The sequence below is a fragment of the Anoplopoma fimbria genome, chromosome 16 (assembly GCF_027596085.1).
Source record: "Anoplopoma fimbria isolate UVic2021 breed Golden Eagle Sablefish chromosome 16, Afim_UVic_2022, whole genome shotgun sequence".
NCBI classification, from domain to species: Eukaryota; Metazoa; Chordata; class Actinopteri; order Perciformes; family Anoplopomatidae; genus Anoplopoma; species Anoplopoma fimbria.
In genome coordinates, this window is record NC_072464.1 from 9,402,440 (window position 1) to 9,419,199 (window position 16,760).

General features: G+C 39.9%; 3 protein-coding genes across 3 annotated transcripts; 2 read left to right on the forward strand and 1 right to left on the reverse strand.

The window, feature by feature from the left end:
• Nucleotides 1–55: 55 nt before the first annotated feature.
• On the reverse strand, nucleotides 56–4,110 carry mrpl30 (mitochondrial ribosomal protein L30). The gene is made up of 6 exons (XM_054614889.1): nucleotides 4,078–4,110; nucleotides 3,807–3,940; nucleotides 2,961–3,047; nucleotides 2,368–2,514; nucleotides 1,874–1,947; nucleotides 56–1,674 (listed from the first exon to the last, which is right to left on the reverse strand). Exons 2-6 carry the CDS (start codon nucleotides 3,846–3,848, stop codon nucleotides 1,542–1,544), a joined length of 483 nt encoding a protein of 160 aa, XP_054470864.1. The 5' UTR covers nucleotides 3,849–3,940; nucleotides 4,078–4,110; the 3' UTR covers nucleotides 56–1,541.
• Nucleotides 4,111–4,386: 276 nt separating this feature from the next.
• On the forward strand, nucleotides 4,387–6,875 carry mitd1 (MIT, microtubule interacting and transport, domain containing 1). Its single transcript, XM_054615546.1, has 7 exons — nucleotides 4,387–4,627; nucleotides 4,703–4,804; nucleotides 5,004–5,140; nucleotides 5,561–5,647; nucleotides 5,761–5,873; nucleotides 5,997–6,057; nucleotides 6,144–6,875. Exons 1-7 carry the CDS (start codon nucleotides 4,483–4,485, stop codon nucleotides 6,237–6,239), a joined length of 741 nt encoding a protein of 246 aa, XP_054471521.1. The 5' UTR covers nucleotides 4,387–4,482; the 3' UTR covers nucleotides 6,240–6,875.
• A 1,740-nt stretch (nucleotides 6,876–8,615) lies between these two features.
• cracdla (cracd like a) lies at nucleotides 8,616–15,619 on the forward strand. The gene is made up of 10 exons (XM_054615876.1): nucleotides 8,616–8,738; nucleotides 9,945–10,004; nucleotides 10,215–10,359; nucleotides 10,462–10,597; nucleotides 10,686–10,826; nucleotides 11,816–12,070; nucleotides 12,181–13,312; nucleotides 13,535–14,499; nucleotides 15,041–15,161; nucleotides 15,260–15,619. The coding sequence occupies exons 2-10, from the start codon at nucleotides 9,956–9,958 to the stop codon at nucleotides 15,454–15,456; spliced, it is 3,141 nt and encodes a 1,046-aa protein (XP_054471851.1). The 5' UTR covers nucleotides 8,616–8,738; nucleotides 9,945–9,955; the 3' UTR covers nucleotides 15,457–15,619.
• The last annotated feature ends 1,141 nt before the right edge of the window (nucleotides 15,620–16,760 follow it).

The window sequence follows — 16,760 nt, forward strand, 5'->3', positions numbered from 1 at the left end:
TGTAGAAGATATGTATGTATGTATGTTCCACTGAACCAATCATCTATCAACTAGCTTTGTTGTGTTGTTTATTTTGTCTCTTTGTTGACTAAAACCTTGAACCTTTGTCTTGAATGAAAGGTGTGCTCATTAAGGTAGTTATGTTCTTTTCATGGGTTTCCTTGTTATCATGCAAGTCTGATATTCAAACAAACCATGATCATGCATCATGGTTTTTGCATGATGCATCATAGCCAAGATCATCTTTTAGCACCAAACTTCATTTTTACATTTCCTTGTAGCAAGAGTTTGACTTGACTTAATAGAAAATACAAAAGGAATTAAATGTGTTCTTGTGATTTTTGTATACAATAAAAAAATGGATGTAGCAGCATCTTGAGGTTTATATGGTAGTATGGATGAAAACACTGGATCATGCAATTCCATTATGCATGACAATACTGTTTATTTATTAGATCCTTCCTCAATTAACACTTGAGTAAAATCGGGCGACTTCCCCTTTAATGTGGGATCGGGTGTCTTCAACTATCTGTCTAACTAGAGCTCTGCTCATCAAAGCTGACTGGGGATAAATATTAATTACATGTGGTCACCAAACTCAACGTACAAGTAAAAATAAAGGTGTAAATAGTTTCGTTTAACAGGCGTAACAGGAAAGTGATGCGTGTGTCAAATCAAAAACAGGCTATGCACGCCAACTTAAACTGCACCAAATCTATACGAGACTATCTATTTTCTTCTACAATACATTACACAAAACAAATCGAGGAGCTTCCAACAGCTAGAAATATATCTATTTGTGGGTGGTGGTGAAAAAACTTAAAACATTTCGGAAAAACCACAAGGCTTGATTTTTTTTTTTGTTTTATCTGCAGTCAATTTAAATAGCATTTAGATGTATTGATGGCATTGTGCATGTATTGCACCACTTCAATTGAGTACATTTTGATTTTATCTACGTATTGCAAAAAATAGTTAACATTGGGGCAACTTTATAGCAAGAAGGTTCTGGGTCTGAACATGACAGACAGGTCCTTTCTGTGATGAATAAATGTTTCTGTACCTGTGTGAGTTTTCTTATCCAGATGCTCTGGTTTCTGGGTGTATACAATAAGAATGTAGTATGGAATGATGACACATCTACAGTCCTCTAGAGGTCTAATTGTGAGTGGACCATTGGTGTGCAGCTTACTATTGCCATTGGTAATCTGACTCAACAGAAAAAGTACAAGAGAACTTGTCTCCACAAAATACAAGCGAAAGGGCAACAGGCTACATTTAATGTCAAAAGGTTTTTAATTTATGCTATTTTGACAACTCATGTTTAATAAAGAATATGAACCTGTTGCTAGTTTGTCATGGAAAACACAGCAACTTTTCAAATCGTATATCAAATGGACACGCATTGAGTAAATCCAGAACTCATTCAAAACAAACGACCTTCTGTCTCAGTGGAGCGGAACCTGAACAGGGCGCTATGGAGCACAAAATTTTTCATGATATTTATGAACAACTATTTATTAATATGATTGAATGTTGAGCTAAGATTCAATAGCCTTTGGGTCTACAGGTTGGAGGAGGCGATGAACAATCAACTCTCCTTTGCTGTTAATGTAGGTGTCACCCATGTCCTGTTCAGCAGGGAGTCCATAGGGCGTCTTCAGCGGCTGGATCCTGAATTAAACAGGAAAGATGATAAATTATACAAACAGTCCTTTAAATGTCCAGACAAGTAGCTTTAATAGGTATTTATCAAAATGTTCTAAAACATTCTACATCTGTTACGTCATCAGATATGATTTGGCTGCGTGCTTTAATGATAGCAGAGACTTGAGGACATTAGTTTTGGGCAGACATGTTACATAAATCTTACCTCACAAGGTGCTTGATGAACTTCAGTTGGCTATTGATTGCAGATGTATTTTTGTGAATTACAGGTGTATGTCCCTAAATACATGACAAAAGAGAACAGAGAACAATGTGAGTGTTAAGTTACAAATATAATTTTGCCTCTATAAATTGTTTGAACAAATGTTCTTTGTGCCTCTACGGTAGACAGATACTACATCTGCTAAAAGTGATATAATCACAGCTAACATTTTTATAGATAATCCCCCCCCCACATACTGCTCATTGATCTTAATGATCTTCTTCAGTCTACAAGGCAATGTTGAATGCTGAATGGGGTGCTAATTCATGCTTATTTTTTTGTTCTAAAAATAACCAAACATGAACTAAGAATACAGAGGTATTCCTCAAAAATACATTTCAGTATCATACATTTCTCAAATCTCAAAAGGTCTTTTGTTCTCCAAAACATTCCTTTCTTTAATTTTTGAAAATAATCAGACTAAACAGAAGCCTTACCTTTTCAAGCCCAAGGTGTTTGACCATCTCTTTCTCCCAATACGGTCTCCGCATCACACTTTTGACTCGTGTCACTATATGCAGTTTGTGAGGTTGGTCTGGATCTCCCCCATATTTCTCATGTTCTTTTGATCTCTCTGCAAACAGCTGTGAAGAAAAACACAGGGCTTTTAAACACTGACAACTGATAAAGTGATGCTTAAATAATTTTGAAGTGCAGAAACAAACAGCATCATTATTATTACCATGTCTGGATTAGTTTGTTAGGGGGACCTGGGAACAAAATGACCCACTCCCACACCTCTAGACCTCTGGGTACTGTTAAAATACCCTGGACCCTGCTGGAATTCTACCCTACCTAATTTACCAATATGAACCATGTGAGCACAAGAGAAACTTAAATGACTACGGTATTCAAATTAATTGGCAACGAGTCCCTCGATAAGACAGGACCAAAACTTTAGGGGATAAAAAGTATCTATTTTTTGGACATTGTAATTAAATGGTGCAAATTCCTAAACAAAGGCAATTTAGTAAATTTGGTGCAACTGATTGGTATACAGCAAACATGAGGCTTTTGACTCGATGCTTACCTCTTTTGGGATTCTTGCTTTGGTAAATTTGCTGCGTGTTGGCACAAACCACGGGCAAGGTGACAAAAGTGAAGCTTCTGTCAGGATCTGTAAACACACACAAACAGTAACGAGACAAACTTAGAAGCATTAAGATGTAATATAACAAGGTAGATTGGTTTCCTGATATAGAAGCACACAAATACACTGTCTCATGGGGTTGGAGTGATTTGACATGAGACAACTATCAGATTTGATAGACCCTGCAAATTAGAATAGTCACTGCTGAATTTAACATTTTATGATCTGTAGGCATTTTTGTATGTTTACCTCTAAGCAATAAAAAAAAAAAAAGTTTTATAAAAATAAAAACATATGAAAGTTAGCCATAATGTTTACACTGTGATTGTTATCACTTTAATATCTTGACAACTTGAGTTGATTTTGAGGATAATTTTTACCTTAATATGTCAGGTAAAATTAGCTATTTTTCTTCATAACATTTTGTCCTTCCATATATTACCTGCATTTTAGGTTTAATGATATTTGGGAGTGAGAGTTTATCATTGAATAATTGTACTGCAAATTACAGCATAACAGAAGTTTTTAAGGCTAGATTTGGAAAATGTATTGAACAAAATATATATATTGTGAGATCACTCGATTTAAAAAAAAAATAAATAAAATAAAAAAACAGTTTACTTTAATCCTAGACCAAGAATGGCAGTGAATTCTCTCTTTTAAACAGAAAATAACTTCACAGTATTGACATTGAAAGGTACAGATTTAAAAATACAGAACACGTTATCTGAGTCTGTCAATGCTGAACAGTTTGAAACATCAGAAAATACCGACTGGTGTTCTTACCTTGACCGGTAGAGAGCTCAGACTGCGACAGACTCCTGACATGTTTAGATTGTTTTGGCAGGATCACCAAAAACGTGCACCAGTTCCAAAAAAACTACAGTCATGCACGCCAAGGTTAACGCAAACGTCCAGCCCTGCTAACGCCAAATACGCGCGTGAATCAAACGTTATGAATAACAACACGACCGTAAATACATTCACATCATATTCACCAAACCCACACGGAAAACATTAATTCAAGAGCTGAACAAACAACTGAAAACAGACAAACGTCAGAATTATGGCAGCGTCGTCCCCTCCATGTCTCTAAACCGGAAGCCTCTAGGAGTTGCATTGAAATGGCGCCGATATGGCACATATTCCCGTAATAAGTGTTCCCAGAGATATTTTAAAACAATTTTTAAAACGAGTTTGTATTAAGGGTAAAATGTGCTATCTAAATAATACAAGATATGATTAAAATACTTTCGCTTCATTTGTATGTTGTTTTGTCAAAACTACACCCATCTAAGCATCGTGGACCATTACTCCACCATTAAGTTTCTGCGGGAACTATTTTTGTGGCGCACCTTGTGTAGCTGTCAAGTTAGGAAGGGTGTTTTCCTGACGGTATATAGACATGACTCCCCTGTTGGTTTTCTAAAAGCTCTCGTAAAGACGAAGGACAGACAGAATAATGACACAAAATCATGTGGCGGGGATGGAGACATCCGCCATCTCGGTGCTGAAGCGGGCAGTGGAGCTGGACCACAGCGGCCGCTTCCAGGAGTCTCTGGTCTGCTACCAGGAAGGCATCCAGCTGCTCATGGACGTGTTAAAAGGTAACGTTATACAAACACACACAAAAGAGGCAGCACGATGTAGACACCAACCATAATGTGTTCTTGTTCCTGCAGCTGTGAAAGACGACTCAAAGCGAGGCCACTACAGGGTGAAGATAAAGGGCTACATGGACAGAGCAGAACAAATCAAAGTTCATGTGAACCAGCTGAAAGAAGGTAAACAATGCAGCCACTAAAGGCTGATTAACGATCACAGTGGACAACTGCTCCTGCCGAGGCTGGCATTAAGTGACCTAACAGACATTTATTTAGGAATACATGACATGCACAAGGAGTTTCATTGTTGCAAGTTGCTGTCTGTGCCACCTCTAAACTCTTATTTCTTGTTGCTTTGTGTGTTCCCGGCTCCTGTCAGATGGGAAGTACCATGAGCAGATTAGAATAGCAGAGGATGCTACTGGTTACAGCTACGAGGCTCTGTTCAAGCCCTACATGAGCAGTTTACTCACAGAAGTCTGGGTACAAGACCCATACATACGGCACATCCACCAAGTGAGATCTTAGTTTTCATCAATGTTTTTTAGTTTTTTTACTTTTTGTTTAAAGCTGGCTTTGTTCAAGGGCTGCAACAACTGATTATTTTATTATCAATCAGTCACTCATTTATATTTTTAGTTACAGTACTTGATTAATACAAAGCTGGATCGGAGCCCCATACGCTCCAGGGTCAATCTGTAGCAATTACCGAGCTGAAAGAAAGTTTGAGTGCTCATGACTCTGGATCTGCAGTACTCTTCCACTATATAAGTCAGTTGAATAAGCATTTATCAAAAACGTGTATGCCCAATAAGGCGTGATAATGCCTTAATTTTGATGTGTCATGAGAAATCATCAGTTTTTAAATTAAAATAAACTTAATTTAATTTCAACATAAAACCGTACCATTCTTCTTTCCCATTTTCTTCACTACAGTTGTACAACTTCCTGCGTTTCTGTGAGACGCTGCTAAAATCGTCCTGCAAGGTGACAAAGATCCATCTCCTCACTTCACAGGACGAAGTATGTTGTTTAACTAATGAGGTCACACTATGTGGTGATTACATGGCAGCCATAGCGGTCTCTTCTTCTCAGTTTGGTGCTGTTGTCTCACTGCAATTTCTCCAATCCTGCAGGCGGAGAGCGGTCAGCAGAGCAGCGCTCTGGCTGAGCTGAAAGAGAGTCTGAGTGCTCAGGGAGTGACTCTGGATCTGCAGTACTCTTCCACTATACATGACAGGGAGATCAGGTACAGCTGCAACTGACTGCACGAATGAGAGACTTGAGGGCCATAGATGAATTGTTTTGAAATGGTGGTATCTTTCTGTGAAATAAATTCTTGTTTCAGTTTGAAATTATTATTTTATTTTAGGTTTGACAATGGTTGGATCATAAAGATAGGGAGAGGGCTGGATTACTTCAAGAGACCTAAGGTGAGACTTAATAGGCATCCTTTTTTTATTTCTGCCATTGTCAGAATTACAGTGCTGATTGTCTGTGTCCCATTTTTATCTTCTAGGGTCGATTCTCTATTGGATATTGTGACTATGACCTGCGGCAGTGCCAGGAGACCAACGTAGACATTTTTCACACCAAACACACAAAAACACTATGAAATTCCTAAAGCTTAAATACATTTTTTTTGCCATCATAATTTACTTACCTGTCTCAAAACGCATATGCTGTGATTTTGGATTTGCCTTAACATACACATGCATCTGTCGGCCTTATTACTGTGTAACTGGGCACATTTATTTTTTTAATATTCTTTATTTTTTGACAGTTATATTCAAAAACATACATCAGCCCAAGGGCAATTTTCTTTCTTCTGCTGTCAACCTTTTTCAAAATTGGGAAACTTTGTACATTTTGGAAGAGGTATAGTGTAACTGGGCACATTTTATCACGTTTTACAATATGCTTTTTGTCACACTGGTAAACAAACTTTGCTAAAAAATTGTATTTTTCCATTCTTTCATAAGAGTTTTTACAACATTTTTTTTTTAACTTTTTAAACTTTTCTATTGCTGTATGCTTTTAGGATGTCATACCGCCATCTGGTGGAAAAAATAAGTAAAACATAAAAAAAACATGTTTGAAGTGCCATTATGATACCATAAATGTCTCTGTGTTTTATTATTTTATTTGAACCATGAAATGAGCTTTGTCCAGTTACTCAATTTTATTGTCTCACATTTAAAGAATGCTATTCAAAAACAATAAATACATATGAAAATATGTTAATAAAAGGGACTCTTACAGGATTAGCAACTGTGCAACATTTTAAACTGTATTTATCTCAATGAAGTCTGATTTTGGTGTCCTGGTATGTAAAGCTACCTAATAAACGGCAGCAGATTATTCAGTTAAAATAATTCATTTAGATTGGGTTATATAATTGGTTGACATTAAAATCCAATTATTAAAACATTTTATAATATCTATCAAGCTTTGTTCATGAGGCAATTTTTGTCTGTTTGTGGTTTCAAATATTGGTCAGCACTAATATTGGGTCAAATTATATTTAGTTTAATGACAAACCCCCTCCCTCCAAAAAAAACAAAATCACGGGAAAAAATATCTCCCTCATTAATCTTTATGGGTAACTGCTTGTTTGAATGAATGGAAACCCGCATGAGTTCAAACAACGCCGTGATCGGATTATCTATCGGCCTTAATCTGGATATGCACAGGCTCTGAGGGGAAGAAATTATAATCCATCAGGGCACCACATGAACCAGAGATGACCACAACTGTAACGAACGTCGCTACCTTTGTTTTTAAGAGCAGAGAGGACAAAAAGGGCTGCAGTGCAAGAAGCAGTTGGTGCTATCAATGTGCAGTGTGTGCAGACAACTTTCATACAGGACTGCACATCATTTAATGTAATTAAATTAAACAAACTTGCATATTGTCCCTTATGTGTAGATTACAAACCATAAATCCACTAATAAAACCACAAAGCAGACTTTTATGTCACCGTGGTCTATAACATGTGGTTGGTTGCGTGTAATCCAGATATTACTGGCTGGGTTTATATTCTGCTGGAAGAGATAAGGATTTGTGTGATGAGGAGCCTCATCAGAGAAGCTGCTCAGCCTCACACAAAGGTTTCCTTTCCTCTTCCTGCTTCCTCCCCTCTTACTGATTGTAGCCCAGTGGCCTAGATAGTGCTCCCATCTCTGAATGCTATCCTGCGTGCATGTGCAGAAAGTGGGATTCACTTTTGCATTTCATTGATTACAAAATTTGTGTGGGACTTTTTGGCTTTTTATTTTTTTGACTTTATTAGAAAGTTCACAGTGTGGATATAGTGGAAACTGGCAACAAAAATGGTCCATTTTATGAATGCAAAAGTACTTGACCAGTGAGTGTGGACATTCATGTATTCATAAAAAAAAACCACACATCTCTATATAACTACAAATTTAAATTTAGCTCCAATATCTGGTACATTTGGATTTACTCTGGATCTCACCACGGCTGAGAAATGGTTAATTCATGGTTGGTGTTTGTTTTTTGTTTTAATTTTTAACTTTCTTAGCACCCATGAATTCACACGCAAACATACATAGGCTCTCCTCTGTGATTGACCGGGGGTTTAAGCAACCCTATGTAATGCGTAAACAGCCCTATGAGCCGTAGTTCCTGTGTGCCTGTCCTCTTTCCAACTGGAGCTTTATTTTTTTTTCCCTCTACTCTCATTTCTGGGCCTAAAATCAGGTTAGCGTTTTATAAGGAGCTTAGCGCAGAGGGCCACAGTGTGCCACTAATGTAATAGAGTACTGCTCTCTCTCTCTCCCCTTCTCTCTCTCTCTCTCTCTCTCTCTCTCTCTCTCTCTCTCTCATTCTCTTCTGTTCTTTTTGCTCTTTGTGCATTTGCTTACCCTGTCATGGAGTGTCCTCTATCTCTCTTTTTCCCTGCATGTTTTTCATTTTGCTTCCGCTTCCCTTGTTCCCTTCCCTCTGCATCTCCCTCCGTCCTCAGATTTGGACGACGCAGGTCCTGAGGTTTAAACATTAGGACAGTGACACAGCCGTGACCAGACAACTCTGAGCAGAAAGGAGGACGAAGAAGAGGACGAGAAGCAGAGTAGCTGCTATTAGACGTTGGGTAAGTTTGCTCATTTTTGCACAAAAAGATGTTTAAATGTGTGTGTTATTTAACATTAAGATGGATAAGTACTTTCCCTGTGAATGCAGTATCTGGCAGGGGACGTTTGTGATTAAGCTGTTGTTGTGGATTATGGTGATTTGGAATCTCACAAGGATCTCTCTGCAATGTTAATAATCCAGTGGATTATCATTTGTTTTCGTTCAGGCTATATCTTGACCCACTGCATGAAAGAACAAAAAAACTGATTCATGGATACTCAAGTCTCATTCTGGTGGAAAATCCACAGACAAGTAGAAATTTTCTCGTAGGGCAAGGAGTTGTGCAATTCACAAGTAACCTTTTTGGAGTGTCCTAGGTTATTCATGTGCTTAAATCCTTTTAAATAGGGCGTGCTTTTATTCTGAGAGATGGCTGGGTGATATGAGAGGTGCAGTGTGGACTTTGCATGTTTATCCATAACCAGCCACATCTTGGCTTATCAGGCACAGATGCCGTATAGGATCACGCTCTCTCTAACAGTTCCTCAGCAACACAGCCGAGAACTGTATGATTCACAGAACCTGGTATATATCTCAAATAACACATTTGAACTGCAGGGCAGGGGACAACATAAAGTCTGTAAAACAAAGAGAACAAGCACCTTGCACTGAATCTTGCACCCAGTGACACATCAACCCAACCTGGGTGTTTGTCAGACAAAGTGTTGCATAAGTAAAGCTGTCTGAGAGCAAAGGTTTAGCTATTGCTTTGTTCACAAAATGCTATCTGTACTGCTTTGTTTCAGCGTGATATATACTTCTACAAAAGCAATGTCTTATCATAAATACTAATACCTCCTCTATTACATACATGGTGTATTATTTTTTGATGACACTGCATTTCCTATCGTAAAAGCTGCTTTGATTACATATTGTTGCCGCAGAGTTTCCTCAGCCTGCCCTGCCTAGCTTTAGAACAGGTTTGTACCGTCCCTGATAATACCAATAAACCTTTGAACCTCAAGTCCTGAGTCACATCTTCAGGCTATCACACGAGTGAGTTAAGTGCATATGCGCGCCCGGCAGAGAACAGAGAACAGACCACAGCATGTGACAACAGCCACTAAAAAGTGATTGCCTGAGGTTTTTGTAGTCACAGTTGCTCCCTATTATCCGTGTCATTTCTTTACACACTGTCCCCTCGTCTGCTCTGCACTTCTTTCAGTGACCAGACCGATGGAGTATTTCTCTGGAGATACAGAAGGAAGCACCGAGGACATTACAGGTGAGATTATCATTGTCATGTAGTTTTATTGTTATGGTCAAGAGAAAGACAGTCTTTTGGCAGATAGGAGCGATGGAAATAAAGGACACTAGCACAAACCAAGAACCATTTTTTGTCAATTACATGCGTCTGATGTAACAATTATATATTATCTGCATGTGTGTGTGAGCTGCTGTGACCTGGATCTGTCTCCATCCTAATCTCTGTCAGGACGTAAAAAGTCCAAACTCAAGTCTCTGAAAAATCGTATCTTCGGGAAGAGTAAGAGAGGACATGGAGAGGGAGACGCCAAACTCAGCCAGTCCGCCAGTGACATTACTGCAGAAAAGGGACCAGGATCCGAGGAAGATTTGCCGTGAGTGCTTACTGTCAATGATTACTCTACAGCTTCATACCTGATACGATCTCTTGTCCATGCCTTCACCCCTCTTCTGTTCCTCCACTCCTGCTACCACAGATGCTCCCAGGGGATGATGGGATCACGGGCATTGTCCGCTGACAGCATCTTTCTGGCTGATCAGGTCCTGACAGACACTGAACCAGCTAGGGTCTTATCCCAGGAGAATGTCCAAAGCAAAATCAAAGCTCTGCAGGTATAGCCTTTTATTGTATAGCCAGGTGTATTGTTGGGAACTGGGTCTTTAGTTCTTTTAAAAATCACCTGTGCCTTTTGTATCACAGATTAAGCTTCAAGCGCAGAAGATGCATTTGGGCCCGCCGCCTCTGGTTCTGCCAGTCAGACGTGCAGAGGACCTTGGAAGTCGACTCGAGGATGACGGTCTTCACCACAGCCTCCCCGAGATCCCAGGAGCCCTCAGCAAGGTGATTTACTATCCCGCTTAAGTGAGACATGCTCAGTTATCTGCTTATGTGAGCAGCTCACCTTCAGTTTAGGAGTATTTGAGGGTGTGTTTGGATTTTGAGAGTTCCTCCTGATCGGATTTACCTCTCAGACTCTCCTCTTTACTTTTCACCAACCGTTTTGACTCAACTCCATCCAAATGTCACACTGTCACCAGGAGCCATTGACATTTCTGTTCAGCAGGGACAGGAAGTGTAGATTAGGAACAAGTATTTTACTGTAGGTTGGCTAATGTGTGTAGCCACATTCATGCAAACATATTGCCTATGCCGGCTTAGAAGTACCCCATGCAAGGAGGTCGTTACTCTGAATGTGGACATTTGCCAATCCTAAAGTTTTATGGGTTTAAATCTGAGATAAGAATTAGGATTTGGATTAGTTTAAAGTTATCATATTTTACTGTCAAATCCCAAGAAAAGGCGAACACCGACAATGCTTAAGTCCGCTTCTCAATACTGTCTGACTTGCAAAGGTGCAAATCTTAAAAAATAGGTCACCAATTCAACAGTTTAATTTTTTTAAGGCACAATAATCCCTTAAAAGCTATACACTGTGTTTTTAGCATATACTGTTAAAAAGTGACTTTGCCAGGGACACGGATCATAGTGAGTATTTATGGGAGCAGGACGGCCCATGGAACACCCATGTTCACCATAATGATTGAAGATGTCACCCAGTGTGTCAACCAGGTTGTCTTACTGCTTTGGTCTGTTCAAGGGATTTGCTTACAATAAGAAACATGTAGAATATAGCCAGCATCAAAAGAGACATATCATGAAAAGCTCAGGTTTTCGGTGCTTATTTACATAGATTTATAAAATCTATGTAAATAAATATAATCAATAAATATACTATTAAAACAAAAATGTTTTTTGTGACCGCCTTTCTATGTGTCTTCATGTTCACCCTGTATTTGCAGTGTTACATAATGATTTTCCTTTCTTTTCAGAACACATCCCTGCCATCGTCTCGTCCACTGTCGCCCATCCTCAAACCTTCACCTATCAAATCTGTGCCCCTGACTCCAACCCTCCCTTTGACTCTTTCTGGCCCCTCCAATTCCTCTCCCTCTGTTGTTGAGCCCCCGCTGGACTTCAGCTCTCCAGCCCAGTTCACCCCCTGCCTGGATACCTCTGCTGCACGCCACAGGATGTCTGTCAAGCCCAGAAACCAGAGAGCCAGCACCAAGAAGCCACTCGCTGCAGTGAATAAACATTTCTTCACCTTGTATATTGTTTGCAAAGACAAACACAATCTTTATGCATTTCCCTTACGTTCCTTTTTTTTTTTTTTTTTTTTTTTTTATTAAAACAGAATAACCCTGAACGAAGGTCTGACATGCGCGCTCTAAACAACATCAACCACCCTGAATCTGTGAGAGAAGAAAAGCGGCGGCTTAGTGCTCAAGAGGAGCAGACATTAGAAACAGAACAAGGAGGGCCTGTCATTTCAATTGCATCTCAGCGTCTTCCTTCAAAACCCCCAGAGGTGACACCAATTACATCAGAGGCAGCGTACAAACCATCCAGCCAAGCTGCTTCCCAACAGAACCAAGCTCTTCTCGGGAGAGTGCCCTGTGCACCCTCCCAGGTACTAAGAGTTAAGCCCCACAGACCACCAGGTGTAACACCAAGGGAACGACCACACTCATCCTTTATACAGTCAGAACTTAAGGACAACAGAGAAAAGGATTTTGATATACAAGTAATGTCCCTTGACAAGAGAAATACTCTGAACAAAGCCGGAATGACTTCTGACATCTCCTGCGACCAGCCCTCCACTAACTTCAGGTCCACCTCTGTTCACCAGCAGGTTCAAAGTGAGACAGAAAGCACAAGAGGAATAATGAGAACCACCCAAGGATCTGGGTCCTTCCATCTCTCAATCAACACTGCCAAAAACCGGGATGGAGAAAGACCCCGATCGGGCAGTTTTGTTGGAGTGCTGGAACACATTGAAGCCAGACAAAAGTCAGTCTGGGGAACAGAGGATAAACCGTCTTCAAGCACAAGGGAAAAGGAAGAACTAAGAGGGGGCCCCTTAGCTGTGGAAAGACTTAGACAAGAGGGAGCTCCACATAAAAGCTCAGCGCCATGTGACAGGAGGGACAGCCTCAAACAAGTGGAATCAGTGACACCAACCTCTCACAATGTGACCACAGATACAGGTGCTGCAAAGGTGGAGGAGTTGGAGAGCAACCAGGAGGTGGTGGAGGAGGCAGTGGAAGCACGGGAGGTCGAGGACGATGAAGGAAAGAAAGCGTTTGGTGTTAAACTGCGCTCCACATCTCTGTCCATGAAATTTCGGACTGATTCCTCTCCGAACCATAGCTCTAAGCTACCAGTGTGTGAGGAGCAATGTGACAAACTAAAAAGACAGGAAGTAGGAAACCTTCAATTGAAAGGTGAGTCTCTGATTAAAAAAAAAGAAAGAGTATTTTCAGCATGTAGAAGATGTTTTATCTCAAGTTCATTTATTAATTCAAACAAAGTATCTTTTTCTCACTCCATACTGTGCTACTATCCCTTTTCAGTTAAACATTGCACACATGCACACTGCAATTTGCACTTCGTAAATAATCACTCTAGAGTGATAAGATTTGTACTGATCACATTGGACCTTTGTACTTTAAAATACCACTCAGGCTAACTTTAACAGCACTGCCAAGTGTGTCTAACTAAACTGTTTCACTCCTTAGATCCGACCCCATCTGGCTTCTCCCTTCCAGTTAAGCATAACACGCTACCAACCAGCAATCCTCACACCATGGCACCAGAAGTCAAAACAACCTCCTCAAACCTCAAAGAAGTTGAAACTGCCGTCCAGGAGCCCCAGCCTGCCCCCCAAACGGCCTCAGCCGAGGTGTCCTGGATGAGCTTGGCAATGGAAAAGACCAGAAGCCTCCAGCAGCTTTTTAGTAGTAGATTTCCCAGAGACTTTACCGCTGTGCAGACAGAAGCTCGACCACAAGCACAAGTGCAGACAGAGACATTGACAGCAGCTCAAGTACAGACACAGACTGTAAAACTACAACAAAGCACAACACCAATAGAGGCTGCAAATCAACCATCGACTGATGCAGTCAAAGCAGAAACAGTGCAAAGTAGAATTCAAGCACAGACTGGCAAACCATCATTAATGGCAGTGCAACAGAAGACGCCTCCTCTTCAGTCAAACACCTCCAGAGAACCACAAACGTTAAAACAAACCAGTGAACCTCCGTTTGCCTCACAGTCTGCGTCCCATCCAGCTGTACAGACCTCTCCATACATTCCATATACTCTCCACTCTTCTACAAAAACAGAGACCTCATCTCAGTTTGCACAAGGGAACGCCACACAGTCTCTTGCACAGTTTTACCTTTCCTCGGGCCAGCAGCAACCCCCCTGGAGCGGTCGAGGTCCTCACCCCGCCAACCAGCTCAAATCAACGAACTCGGTTTCTACTACAACATCTGTTTCATCTCCTCCTCCCGTTTCAGCCTTGGGTAGAAGGGAAGGTGAAGCCACTATGCAGGAAAAGGAAGGTGCATCACTGTCAGGAAGGCGGGCAGTTCGGGCCGGGTCAGTAAGCGGGAAGGCCGCTTTTTTGGAGAAACGGGCAGAGTGGACCACTCCACCTGGAAGCAAGGGGGTTTGTGGTACTTCTTTGTAACTGTCTTCCATACCGCTTTTGACTGTTAATCAATTCAAGGATAAGGCTGGTGATACTCTATATTTTTCTTATCGTCATTCTGGTTTCTGTTTTAAGTCAGTGTAGTATTAACCAATCACGTTCATACAGTCTTTGGTTGAATGCAGGTAAACAGTCAGTGTGGAGAGCAAAATAGGCGTAAGAACTATAGCTGATGGGTTCTGGGACAAAACTAATTTCCGTAACATTGTTTATTCTAGTGAAGTAATACACATATGCCAGCCAATGCAATAGTGTGGCTCATTGATGTGTTTTTGGACACCAATGGAAGTCTATGGTGCAAAGCAATAAGTTGTATCATCTTGGGCTATACAAACAATTTGTATCAACTCCTTGTTGGTTTTGGTCATTTTGTGAGAATTGGTGACAATTAATAAAATATAAAATTGCACTACATTCATTCTTTAACTAATATTGTTTAGACTGACATGTTATCCAGGGCAAATAATCAACTTGCTCTCAATTTTTTTTTTTTTTTTAGATGGAGTTGAAGAAAGCTCAAACAGAGGAGCAGATATCAGGTGAATCCCCTGCCTCAGTCAAAACCAAGCCCCTAAGTAAAGACATAAAACCAGAGGGACAACAAGGGGTAAAACGTGCAGGTGTGCTAACACACATTCATTACAACTGTGAAATACTTAATTTAGTATTCAGTATCTCAAATGTGCAACAACATGACACCGTTTTTTTTCTTTCATAGAATCAAGTCCAACCAAAGTTCCAGAAAGACCCCGGGAGGACAAATGGCAATCGAAAAATGTGGCGTCATCTTCATTGCCCTCATCGTCACCTAAAATGCCATCAGCGTTGCAGTCCATGACTGACAGCGGCCAGCCGTCCTGGATGGAACTGGCAAAAAGAAAGTCAATGGCCTGGAGCGATAAGTCCATGGACTGAGAGGGAAACCAGACAGACAGATGTTGTTGTAGATACAAAAGTGAGACCATGCCTGAAGACAAAAGGTGTTATTGAGTCAGTCACTAAGATACAGAGGCCGCTTTATTGAGGCTGTTGTGCTTGTGCAATGAATTTCATTCAGTTGTTAAGTGTTAATGTTATATTGAGAGACAGACAGTATATATTGAAAATGTTTATTATCATCCCTCTTCACCACAAGCACTTCAAGATAAATGATATTTCTGAGTAATGTTTTATGTGATTCAGCATGTCAGTGCTGTTAATAGTTTATGTTAAATAATAAAATTCATAATGTTAAGTTATTTTGTGTCATTTGTCAAGTGTGTTTTTGTAAGATGGCTAAGTAGAAAATATTGAATGATGAAATGAAATATTCAATAACTTTTTTAACTAGTTGTGTTAAGGCAACAAAGAGGGAATATTGAACAATCCCAAATATACTTATAGTATTTCTTCAAGACCTTATGTGGAGAGTGTGGGTCAAGACGTGCCACAACATTTGAGTCTGTTGTTCCAGCTTTTCCCTGTGCTTAAACTTTGCACTAATGTACCAGTATATCATGGGACGTCCACTTACTCACTAACATAGCCTATAGCAACTCCATGCATGGCATTAGCTTCCCTGAATCTTCCTAAGATAAGGATGGATATTATTAAAGTGTCAACTTAATAAAACAATAACCCTTATCCAGTCTGACAGTTCTGTAAATTGTAAAACCCTGAATTTTAATGTATGTGTCAGAGGAATACTTTTTTTAACTATTTTGTGGAGGCTGAATTTTTGTTATTGATAGCATTATACTGTTAATTGCACTGTGGTGCAATAACAATAATAATGTTTTTTTTTCTCCCTGCATATAAATCAAGTGGACATGATATCAGATACACCTTTATTGCAGTCAAATACAACACCACCCATTCAAAGTACTGCCTCAACACCATTGGTGGACATATTCGGTCTCCTCTTGTAAATATAAGCGCTACCCCATTAGTAAAGGTAATAACAAAAGTCCCGCTTCTTAATGATTTAGATGGTCAGGTTGGAAATCCTTAACTACCTTTATATAGCCTTATATTATTATTATTATATATTGTTATTTATACTGTTATTTATCCAGCACATTGCACTGCTTCTTTTGCACTTCAGGTTAGATGCTAAAACTGCATTTCGTTGTTCTAGTACTTGTACTCTGTGCAATGACAATAAAGTTGACTCTAATCTAATCTTATCTAATACTGTCGGGTAGCAAAAGTGTGTTACAAATTAGGAAACATGTCTGTTA